The following is a 12,564-nucleotide window of genomic DNA, read 5'->3' on the forward strand; positions in this document are numbered from 1 at the left end:
TCATTCCTGAGCCTTGGGCAAATGCTTAATTTAAACCAGATGGTGGAGGTGGCATGCACCATGGCGCTTTTTCGGGGGCACTGATTTAATTTTCATCATCGTATTTAAACCAGGCCAAGAGAGAGAGAAAGGGATACAGAAGGTCGAAGAGATTCGAAAGATTGGTAAACAGTGACAAAGGGGTATAGCAGGAATGAAAATGAACCTAAAATAGGTTCATTATATTGTCTTAAGAAAAAAGATTAGGAAGAATAACTGAGGAGCATTATTTGCAAATTGTATGCCCTCTTGGCGGTAAGGGCCCTCAAAGAACATTTGTGACCATATACTTGTTTGCTCTTATGCCCATGGTCCAAGTGTCAATGGTCGCCTGTTCTATCTCGTCAGCCTAGTCTTTATGCCACAAATTAGTTCTCACATTAGTTCTCATGTCAAGCGCCAATGACTTTGTGTATCTTTTAGTGTCCTTCTCAGATACTCATAATCTGGACTCAGATCAAACTGCAGCACGGAGACCACTACCTTATGCATCACAGACTACGGTCTCCTGATTAGAGATGAATATGATCCCTGTCTACCAATATTGTTGGGCCTTTTAGCTGCATGCTACACAGTTGACAGTCTGACCGTCATAGGCACCCCGGATTCACCAGCAATATCTTTCGCTGGCTCTTCTCTTTAATTTTCTACCAACACCAGTTTGCTCACAGGGGCACCTACAGGTCCCAAAAGATCCCTATCACCTGCGGACTTCCCCAGGGTTTCATCCTGTTACTGGTCATCTTCAACCTCTATATAAATCTTCTGTTGCTCTACTCACAGATATCTGGATCAAGATTAACCAATATGCTGATGATGTACAACTGTACTTGAAACTACTCTGCTTTAGACACCCGATGCATCAAACACTACCAGCATATCATCCAGACATATTTGACCATGCCTACTTGAAGCTCAACTCAACTAAGTCAGAATCCCTGTTATTTGCCAAGACCAAAATACAAGAAACAGTATAAACCTGGTTTAATGACAACCCTTGACGGCTTCAAACAACACCTTTCACTGAATGCCATTTACTCTTGACATCATGTTCACCCTCAAAGTACACACTGCCAAAAAAACCCTACTAAGATGGCCTGGTACCATCTCTCTTTTAAAAGAAATGACAGTGTTTCTTTCAGAGAATGACTTCAGTACTGCGGTTCAAGCCTGAATACTCTTGAATCTGGATGGTTTTAAGGGCATCCCACATCTGTAGCACGTCTCATCAAGGGCCTGAAGAAATATGATCTAATCACCCCCATCCTGATAGAACTCTATTGGCTCCCGTGGTCATACGGCCCATCTGCAAAACCAGCTGCATAGTTTACAAACTTATGACCAGCACCCCTGCTTATCTTGCAGACAAGCTCACCATCTCTGGAGGTTCTTGGCACACCCGCAGGCAGGACACCATAAGAATGCAGATTAAGAAGTGACACAAATAGCAGGCCTGTTCCATTTATGCACAAACTGTCTGGAACAACATCCCCAAATCCTTCCCTACTGCTCCAATTTAGGAAAGAGCTGAAAACGCACCCCTTTAAATAACACTATATTACAATGTATGAACAGTCCACAAACCAGCTATCTCTCCTAGCACACATTGATGCTAGTCTTCTCTTTGACCCTGTACAGAGTGCTGCTGTCTCTTGGATAGAATTACACGCTAGAAATACACACATAAATACCAATGGCAGTGTGCCATGTAACTGTAACTGCCCCAGCCTCAATGTCTCACAGGATCAGGGGCTATGTGCCTGTGGCAGCAATGGACTCCTCGGTGCACATGTTCATGCTCCACTGCTAATGGTGATAACCTTGTGTTCCTGTGTCAATGTATCCAATATCAATGCTCGGGTCAGTATCCTAGTGCCAGTGTCCCCCTCATCAGCATTCAGGTGCACGTGTCGGTGCCCCAATGTGTGTCTCACCTGGTAGTTTCCATGTGTAAGTTTTGTTGCTCTAGCGCCAGAGACCCAGCATCAGTGCCTTCCTGCCGGTGCCCATCACTTCCTAGTGTTAGTATCCATGTGTTGTAATATCCGGCATCAGTCTTAAAGTGCAAGTCCCTTGGCTCAATGGCTCAAAGTTAATGTGTGTGGACTGGTGGGTGTTCTTGGATCTGTGTTCTCATGTCAGTTTCAGTGCATGTTATCTATCGCACCGCAAAGCAATTCCCTTTCCCCAGCTCTGCAGCGGCATAAAGTCTTAGTAAATTAGCCCCAACGTTGTTCCTAGAGTGAGACCCACTTACAAAAAGGGAGAGCTTCTAAGTAAAATAAGCATTTTGATAATGCATACTTTACAGTGACTCGTGCAGCATTATCATAATCCTCAAAATCACATTCATTGTAAATGACCATGCATGGAGAAGATGCACTAATCATTTGAAAGTTAAGGAAAGGGTATGAAGATTACTTCACAAAGCAATGCAGGTATTTAATTTCCACTTGCATGATGAATATATTTAGAAGTGATAATATCAGTGTAGCTATTGTTTTGCTAACTATTTCTTGACTATGACCAATGAGCCCTGCATGCTGAATTTGCTGGGCATATTGGAGAGTTGGGGGGTGGGGGAGGTTAGTCCATCCAATCCTCTCTTCTACATTGTTATGGCCCTATGTCTGCCCAAAGTGTGTGCAGTTAGTCTCCTTTCTGTACCAGGAGCCCTGAAATTTTGAACAACTCTGTGAATACAAGAAGGTATTCAGATATTTCTTGGACAAATATAAGTACCTTCTCAAGCCTTCCATTTGGAATTTAAAAGCGTTCTTGTGGCTGTCTTAACATTTTGTAATACAAACAATAGGGTATGTTCAGGAGGACGGGTAGGTTCTGCAGAATCAGGTCCAACACAATGAGAACTGCACTGGGGTTCTCGAAAGAGACAGAACCAATAATAGGACAACTCGCAACATAATGCAAGCAAGAAACACAGAGGAGAGACTCAGCAAGATCAAGAACATTAAATCTCTTACTTTTTTGTGTTCAGAATTATGGACATGAATTATTTCAGAGGTCATATTGAGTGGACATGGGCAAAAATAGCAACAATCATATTGAGAGGTGGAGTGGGGAGTGGCAACTTAAGTCCACGAAAACACAAAAGCTTGGATCCAAATGTCATCAGAATCCACTTTAATGGAGCAGGTCCAACACATAAAGTGACAGAGGTAAACCGAGGGCAGAAGGCATCCGCTAATTCTAGACATTGGAAAGGATCCAAAGTCACCATGACATGGCCAATGCACAAGGAGGAAAAGTGAGGCAGACCTGAGAGATAGGAAGGGAGTCGAGCATCACACACACAAAGCACACTAGAGACAAAAGGAGTGACTTAGAGGAAGTCACACACAGCAGACCTCTAACACCGAAAGAGAAACCCCAACAGCGCAGCATTTCCAACAACAGAAAGGAAGGCAGAGTGGACACATATGAGCAAAGCATTACAGATTAAAAATAACTCGACTGTAGGAGTGGTCACACAGCTCACCATGAGGTGTGCGCTTCTAATTACACTGAATTCAGTTTTACTTCAATAGCTTTTGGATAGTAATTACTGAGGACTGCAATATTATGGCCACCATCACATGCATCAGCACTTACACCATGACTGTTGCTCCCCAGCCAACTGCCTTTGAGGCAGAGATGAGACCTTCCGTCCACCTTGAGTTCTTTGCGTAGAACTCCTTGGGTGATGCAGCTCCCTTCAGGAAAAAAACCACAAACAGTGTCAATTTCCTTTCTCCATTCTTTCTCAATAGTATAAGCACTAGTTAAGGGGACCTCCTATTGGACCACAGCACAATGTCATATGCCTGGACAAAGACATTTATTACTTGCTAAGGGGGTGCCTCAACAGTTCTTTCATATTACAAATGTGCAATACATTGAAGCATCTAAAACACAAAAACCCGTCTACAAAAACACAAATGCAAAAATATTTACAGCAAGCATTTCTATCATACATAGCTACCCCCCAATAACATTTTTGACATGTATACACACCCATTTCCAAACACTTGCCCCTTAATATGTTGGGGCTTAAGTTACTATATTAAATTAACCCAGTCACACAATAGGTGTGAAGTGTGTGTGGCTGAATTTTGTCATTTTGAACGGGCTGGAATTTTGAAGGAGAATATTTAGGTATGAATTTTATTCTGGCAGTCTATTTTTGTTGAATATATGTTTTTGCCGCCTGTGTTTTCGGAGTGCGTCTTTTCACTTAGATGTGCTGCCTCCGACTGAGAAATCATCCTGGTCAGCTTGTCGGAGACAACAGAAAGTGCTACTGGATAAACTGTTTAGATTGGAGCCCTGGTGCAGAACACAATATATGAGCTGTGAGACCGTTTCATTCACGAATCTTTAAAAAGAATTAAAAACAGGAAAGCATTCTGGGAGCATCCCTCCCAGACTAGGACTGACTAGAAGATGAATCAACTGAACAGAAAAGTCCATCGAACTATGAATACTATATTTATTCCAGTGTAACAATAGTAATAATAAAAGTCTTTCCTTCATTTCTATTTCATCTCAACTGTGAACATGCATATGCTCCTTAGAGGGAGTAACTGAAAAGCAAATAAAGAGAGTTCCTCACAGCGATTACAGACGTCTCTTTTGCTCGGGGTTGGAGAAATGAATAGGTAGCCTCCAGGGTTTGCAGTATGCTGGGGACTGAAACACTCCAGACCAAATAAAACAGACTTGTGTTGATACGCAAGAGTGACGTGAACTAGCTCCAGGAGGATGAAGGCTGGAACAGGATTTGTATCATTGCACCATTCCTAGAGCAGCCGCATGTGGCTGTCAGGCATGGCTTCTTATAAACAGTGTTTATAATGAATCAGGACTGACACCTCTGGTGTGGAGGGTAAGGATGAAAATGAAATAAAATTGAAAAATTAAAATGGACTTACCTCCGATAGCTCGCATGTTCCAGTCATTGTGAGACCCTAGTTACTCTGACTACAGCAATGCAATTTGCCACACAAATCCAGATGCTGCTTTCATGCTGCAGAAGAGCAGCATGAGAGCAGTGGCAGGATTGGCTGGAGCAGGCTGCCTCGACGTGCCTCAACGCTCCTCGAGGCAATGGGGACCTGTCTCTGCTCTCCACCTAGCTGTCTTAAACAGCTGGGTGGAGAGGTTTACACTATGCATGTCAGGCTGGCAGTCGCAAGATAGCCGGACAAAATGGCATGCACATTATAAATAGGTGGACTGACCACTACCCTGCTGCCAGTCAGCAGCAATGACCCCGCCCCCAAACATGGCTCAGCTGGGGAAAGGGAAAAAAAATGGTTATAAATGTATTGTATTACCATTTTATTTTTCACCTTTGCGACAACCCGGGCATCAGTGGGCGATGTGCCGCTGCCCTAATGGAGAGGCTGCCGTTGTCCAAGAGATCTCTGCATTCTACCTATACGTGTACGTACAGCTGTATTAATTTATTGGACCCTGTGAGGAGGGATTCACCGACATAGAGCCATGGGCTGATTCTATTACAGGACCGGAGGCTTCTGATTATGCTTCTCAAACTTTACTGCATCAAAACAGCAGCCAATGAAAATGTATTATTTTCACAACAAACAATAAATTACTACATTTCCCATGAGTACCATGGTTATAGGCACGCCCCCACAGTTCATAAGAACCCCTTGCGTGCACTTCACATCCTCTTTCTTTGCTGCTCAAGTCAGAGTTAAGTGCACCTCCCCTTTGGTTCCCTCACTCTGCTTGTGTTTGGTTTTTTTTTCCTTTGGGGTTAATGTGCTGATTGATGTGCTGATTAATTTGCGGATTATTGTACTAAGCAGGTCGAACCGCGAGTTAAGGTGGCTTTAATTGCCAAATGTTCATTTTATGTGTGCTTTGTTGCGCGTTCATCTGAGCGCTATTGCATTTTTCTCTTACCTGTTGTTGAAACACTTGCAGAGCCGTACGATCTTGGGCTGGCTCCCGCGGGACCACGCGCTTCTTGAGCGCCGACAGCAGCGGTCTTTGACCAGCAGGGGGGCCGCCGCGCACCTTACAGGTGCCCGTTACCGGCAGCCGGAAGGCGCGCAGAGGCTTCCCTCGTACGCCCTGACGCTCAGGCCGGGTGGCTCTCGGCCGACGCGCGCGCTCAAAACGCTTACTAATTGGGCTAGTTTTTGGTAGATTTGGTAGCGTTTGGGCGGCGCGCCTCTGTCTGATTCCTCTGCTTCCTAGAACGCGAAATTTGCGCGTTCCACACACCGGCAGGACCCCCTGTGTGATCGCCAGCGCTTTTGAGCTTTCTGGTTGGAAAATAATTGTGGCCCAGAGTGTGCACACGCTCAGGGAATCAAGGGGCCCAGGTCACTGACCTTTGACTACAGCTTTGCTGAGGGGATTTGGGAAACGTTACCTATATATATTATTTACAACAGTGTGCTTGGGCTGACCCCCCCCATTACCCCCCAAGGTGTGTTTTGCATTATCTGCAGTGTGTGCCTTCAACATGGAAGGTTGGGTGCGGTACCCGGATGAAGACTATAATGATGGGGAGGAGATTGTGGATGGACAGCAGGAAGCTGTTCTTGAAGACAATATAGTTGAAACATTGGATGCCTCGGTCCAGGCTTCAGTGGCTAAAGCTATGGAGACGAAAGTCCCTCAGACAGTGCAGCAGGCACTTGCGGTGGCTCTGCGTCCCATAAGAAAACAGCTGGAGGGTTTTGCGAAACGTCATGGTTATGAGGGGAAGAAGAAAGAGAAGCAGGCAGCCTCTTCTTCCGCCACAGGCTTGGCCGAGCAACCACAATGGCCGCATGCGCATTCTTTGGCTTCCCTGCCAGCGAGAGGATCGTCTGACCGCCCTTATGTGGGTGGGAAAGCGAAGGCTAAACGCCCAATTCCAGTAGATACTGATACCACTACAACAAATACGGACACGGGTACTGATACGGATACCTCGGAGGAGCATCCTCCTCCTCCTAAGAAAGCCAGAGTCGATCCCAAGACGACGGAAGACAAGGTCAAAACTTTTAGCTTTGATCCTTCGGATATAGTTCACCCTTGGTTTTCGGACTGGGTCCCGCCCCCGGCGGTCTCCGAATACCTACACGAGAACCTCAGGAAGAGCTTCAGTAGAGAGGTTCGTAATCGTTTGAGGTCGGAGGGTCCACGCCCTGTGATTCCGGATAGTGTGGCAGACACACCGGAGATTGATGCGAGCATGCTTAGCTTCTTGAGAAAGTTTTCAAAAGATCCCAAGAGGGGGCTGGACAGGGCTTGGCGGGGCTGCCAAGACAAGATGCTGGACGTCGTGGGGCCCCTAGCGAAAATACTGGAAATTGCCGCTGAAGGCCAAGGAAGGAACGGAAACAGTGGATCCGGATATCTTGGCGGGCTGGGCTCAGCGCGCCATTTGCCTAGTGGGCAACGCCAATTGCGCAATCTCTTCGGAGAGGCGCAAGTCCTTATTGCTCAGGATGGACAGCAACCTGACAGAACTTGCAGAAGCGGAACCAGGACCCCTGGCCGGGGGCTTTCTGTTTGGCGACAGATTCATTAAAGATGTCACAAAGTATGTAGGAACATTCACCGCCTTGGATAAGGCTCAGAGTGGAATAAAGCGAGCCCTTACTCAGGGGGTTTTCACCAGGGCCGGGCGAGGCGGGGGTCGCTCGTCAGGTCGAGGATACCAACAAGGCTCGCAACGTGGAGATTTTGGTCGCGGGCGTGGAGAGTGGGACTCCACCCGCGGTGGCACCTTCTACCCGTCCAAGCGAAGATTTAACAGAGGACGTTTCCAGTCGGGAAACAATAGAGCGAACTTCAAATCGCATCAGAATTCCGGTGAGTGTCACAAATGTTTCCCTTCTTCCATTGGGGGGGCGCACGCAGCATTGCCTGGCGCAGTGGCGAGCTTTGACGCAGGATGCGTGGATACTACAGACCGTCCAAGGGTATCAACTGGAGTTCTACTCCCGCCCGGCGCAAGCGTTTCCCCCTCCACCTCTCCATTTTTCCCAACTAGATCACAGTTTCATAAGCGAAGAGGTGGCAGACTTACTGAAGAAAGGGGTGATCGCTCGGTGCCAGAGAGGTCCTCGAGTTTTCTTCTGCAACGTCTTCCTTGTCCAGAAAAAAGGGGGTGGCAACAGGTTAGTGCTCAACCTCAGGGATTTCAACCAATACCTAACTTACAACCATTTCAAAATGGAGGGTATTCATCTGCTAGCAGACTTGCTGCAGGGAGGGGATTGGTTTGTCCGCCTGGACCTCAAAGATGGATATCTTTCTATACCGATTTTTCCTCCTCACCGCAGGTTTCTACAATTCATGTGGGACAACCAATGTTACGAATACTTGCCTCTTCCCTTCGGTCTCTCCTCGGCTCCCTGGTGCTTCACCAAAGTGATGAAACCAGTGGTGGCATACCTCAGGGAAAGAGGGGTACGACTGATCATCTATCTAGACGATATCCTGCTCATGGCGCAGGATCAACTCAGTCTTCTGCGACAACTGACCATGACTACTTCGTTACTCCAAAGCTTAGGGTTTGTAATAAATTTAAAGAAGTCGGTGATGGTTCCGACACAGGTAATAGATTTCCTGGGGTTCATGATCAACTCCCAGACGGCGCAACTGTGTCTTCCTCAAGCCAAGTTGCGGGACTTGAAAAAAGAGATAGGGAAATTGCTAGACAGGCAAGTGGTCACTCTCAGGACGCTGGCCAGAGTTGTGGGTATACTGGCATCGTCCATTCAGGCTATATTCCCAGGGCCCCTGCATTACAGGGCCCTCCAACGCCTCAAGATCCAGCATCTACAAAGGGGCCTCTCGTACACCGACTCGGTTCCCCTATCAGAGGAAGTACAAACGGAGCTACAGTGGTGGCTAAGCCACGTGGATGCCTGGAACGGCAGGGCGATCTTCGGATCCCAGCCAGAGGTAGTGATCGAGTCCGACGCCAGCAGGTGGGGCTGGGGCGCGCGCTGTGGAGAGGTTTCTACAGGCGGCAGATGGTCGGCACAAGAGCTCGAGTTGCACGTTATCCCAGAGGCAGACATCTTGTTGCATCCTCCTCCGTTTGGACAATGTGTCAGCGGTGAGGTATATCAACAAGTTGGGCGGCACGACATCGTCGATGCTTGTCCAAATAGCCAAGGACTTTTGGCACTACTGTCTCCAAAATCAGATCTCGTTGTGGCGGAATACATCCTGGGACAAGCCAATCAGGTGGCGGATTGGAATTCCAGACACTTGAGGGATTACATCGATTGGAAGCTGCTCCCTCGTGTTTTTCAGTGGCTACAGGCGACATGGGGCCCGTTCCAGACTGACCTGTTTGCCTCCAGATTGACATTTCAGATTCACCGGTTCTTCAGTTGGAGACCGGACCCGATGGCGACAGCGACGGATGCGTTTCTTCAGGACTGGTCGCAAGGGACTCAGTATGCCTTTCCCCCCTTCCTCTTGATTCCCAGGGTGATGACACAGGTGATCAGGCAGAAGGCGGAAATAGTCATGGTGACTCCGTGGTGGACGTCGCAGGCATGGTTTCCCAAGCTTTTGCAGTGGAGCTGCGATCGTCCGCGGATGCTACCGGACTCGAGGTGGTTGTTGCAGGGCCCTCAACAGGAACAGCACCCGTTGCTGTTGGAGGGCAGACTATCGCTGATGGCATGGAGGCTTTCCGGGAACAGTGGCAGTTGCCGGGAGTTTCGAGCAGGACTGCCGAGTTCATCAAGCAGAACACAAGGAGTCAGAGGATTGAAAAAAGGGTGGTATTATTCACCAAGGGCAAGGGGTAATGCATTTACAGTTAAGACAGCACTGTAAAGATTAGATCTTGTGACAACCCAGTGGCACTTGGTGCAAGGTGCTATATACAGTTTGAAGTGAAATGAGAAGTGCAAGTGCTTTTAAAAACAGCATAAGTGGCGCATACATGAAATTATGTACATCATTTAAAGCTTCAATTACAGAGCAAGTTACAATCACTTGGAAAATAGTTTTTTCGGTAAAAAGCTTTAAGTGTGATATGCGTCGTATGATTCAGGCTGTGTGGTCGACGGCGTTTCGATCCCCTTGGTTTAGGATCGTCATCAGGACGGGGTTGTCGAGGCGGGGCTCCCGCATTTACTGCCGACCAGCCACGCCAGATGAGCGCTTGCCTTCTGTGCCTTTCATGTTTTCAGACGCTGCCCAACTTTGTGAGCAGCCTTAGGACGGAACGCGACCAGCAATTGACGCCATTAACAGCCGTTTGCCGCCAGCCTCGCCATCCCAACTGGCACTTTCACTGTACCCATCGACAACCCCGTCCTGATGACGATCCTAAACCAAGGGGATCGAAACGCCGTCGACCACACAGCCTGAATCATACGACGCATATCACACTTAAAGCTTTTTACCGAAAAAACTATTTTCCAAGTGATTGTAACTTGCTCTGTAATTGAAGCTTTAAATGATGTACATAATTTCATGTATGCGCCACTTATGCTGTTTTTAAAAGCACTTGCACTTCTCATTTCACTTCAAACTGTATATAGCACCTTGCACCAAGTGCCACTGGGTTGTCACAAGATCTAATCTTTACAGTGCTGTCTTAACTGTAAATGCATTACCCCTTGCCCTTGGTGAATAATACCACCCTTTTTTCAATCCTCTGACTCCTTGTGTTCTGTTCTTAGTAATGCCTGTGGCATACTCCTATTGAAACAGTCTTTTAAATAATACCTGTTGGGACCTGTTCTTGTTTACATAACACACCCTCCCCAACGTGGTTTATGGGTTACCTCCTGTGCTTCCTATAACGAGTTCATCAAGCAGGCATGGGCGCCTTCCACCAGGAAACGTTATTCCTCGGCCTGGAAGAACTGGGTGGATTGGTGCGTGGGACGACACCTGGATCCCGTGGGGGCAGAGTTGCCCCAAGTCTTGAATTTTCTGTTGGAAAAGGCCGGAGATGGTTTGGCGTACCGGTCGGTCAATAATTTTCGTTCGGCGATTTCGGCGGGGCATACTCAGATAGACGGGAAAGCGGTAGGCATGCACCCGATGGTGTGCAAACTGTTAAAGGGCATCAGGGTGGCCAACCCTCCCAAACCCAAGTATACCGGGTTGTGGGATGTGTCTCTAGTGTTATCGTTACTCAACAGTTGGCCGGTCATTGCTCTTCTGTCTAGAAAGCAGTTGTCGGCGAAATTGGCTATGTTGCTATGTTTATCGTCTTGCAGAAGGTCTTCGGATGTGAGAGCACTCGACGTAACAGGTAGAGTGTTTACCCCGGAAGGGGTTTCTTTTCATATAACAGGTCGCACTAAAACTTTGTCTCGACACATTTCGTACAATTCTTTTCCTGAAAATGAAAAATTATGTGTGGTTCAATGTTTGAAAACATACGAGGAATGTACCAAGGCCTTGCGGCCGCAGGGTTGCACTCAGTTATTAATTGCTATTCAGAAACCCTTTAAGCCGGTGGTAGCGGCCACGATAGCCAGATGGCTTCGCTATGTGATGAATGAAGCTGGTGTAGATACACAGATCTTTGGGGCTCATTCTGTGAGAGGCGCTATGGAGTCAAAGTCATATGGTTTGGGGTCAAGTATCCAAGATATCATGCGTTGTGCAGATTGGTCCTCTGAATCAACGTTTAAAACGTTTTATTATAAGCCGGTGGGAGATATTACTTCAGTTGTATTTACTCAGCGTTAAACTAGCATAATCAGAAGCCTCCGGTCCTGTAATAGAATCAAAAATTTGCTAGCATTCGCGACAAGAATTTTCAATTCTATTAAGGACACGGAGGCGAGGATTATCCCACCAGGCTTAATGTACAGTATGTCATACGCTTGCCCACCCGAGTATTCAGTGATTACGGTGGTGTTATTTCCTTTATTTCAGGAGCTGAGAAAAAGTCGGACTGAAAGACGATGGACGTCAAGATGTTAATCTGAAGTTGTTCTTCCATGTTGGAGGATTCGTTATTGTTCAAGTTCTGGACTTATCGCCTCAAAGAAAGAGGATGTGAAGTGCACGCAAGGGGTTCTTATGGACTGTGGGGGCATGCCTATAACCATGGTACTCATGGGAAATGTAGTAATTTATTGTTTGTTGTGAAAATAATACATTTTCATTGGCTGCTGTTTTGATGCAGTAAAGTTTGAGAAGCATAATCCTCGCCTCCGTGTCCTTAATAGAATTGAAAATTCTTGTCGCGAATGCTAGCAAATTTTTGATTCCCCTCTACAGACACTTGTGCCACTTTCCCGACGTCATTCACAGGATTCCACTCAAGCACGAAATCCATGCCGTTGTCCTGTATCTCCACAGAAGATCGTGGACGGGAACCGAGAAGGAGGAGGAGAAGACCCCGGAAGCTCTCTACATGATCCAATGAAAAGAGAGGACGGAGAAGGAGGCGGTCAAACCGGTGGCGTGAAACCAGGAAGTAGGACGTCGGAGGCGCCACGCGAGGAAGACGGACCCTGTAGCTGTGCACCCGAAGAAGACCCAAGCAGCAGAGCCTTGGCT

The 12,564-nt window shown here is 47.1% G+C and overlaps 1 protein-coding gene across 1 annotated transcript in view; it reads right to left on the bottom strand.

Moving 5' to 3' along the window:
- Positions 1-12,564, bottom strand: part of HIP1 (huntingtin interacting protein 1) — a 374,725-nt gene that overhangs the window by 40,636 nt on the left and 321,525 nt on the right. Inside the window, exon 26 of the mRNA XM_086954710.1 lies at positions 3,652-3,752. Within this exon, the coding sequence (XP_086810836.1) occupies positions 3,652-3,752 (101 nt within the window). The remainder of the gene's footprint in view (positions 1-3,651; positions 3,753-12,564) is intronic.

This window comes from Lissotriton vulgaris, chromosome 2_1 (assembly GCF_964263255.1).
Source record: "Lissotriton vulgaris chromosome 2_1, aLisVul1.2, whole genome shotgun sequence".
NCBI lineage: Eukaryota > Metazoa > Chordata > Amphibia > Caudata > Salamandridae > Lissotriton > Lissotriton vulgaris.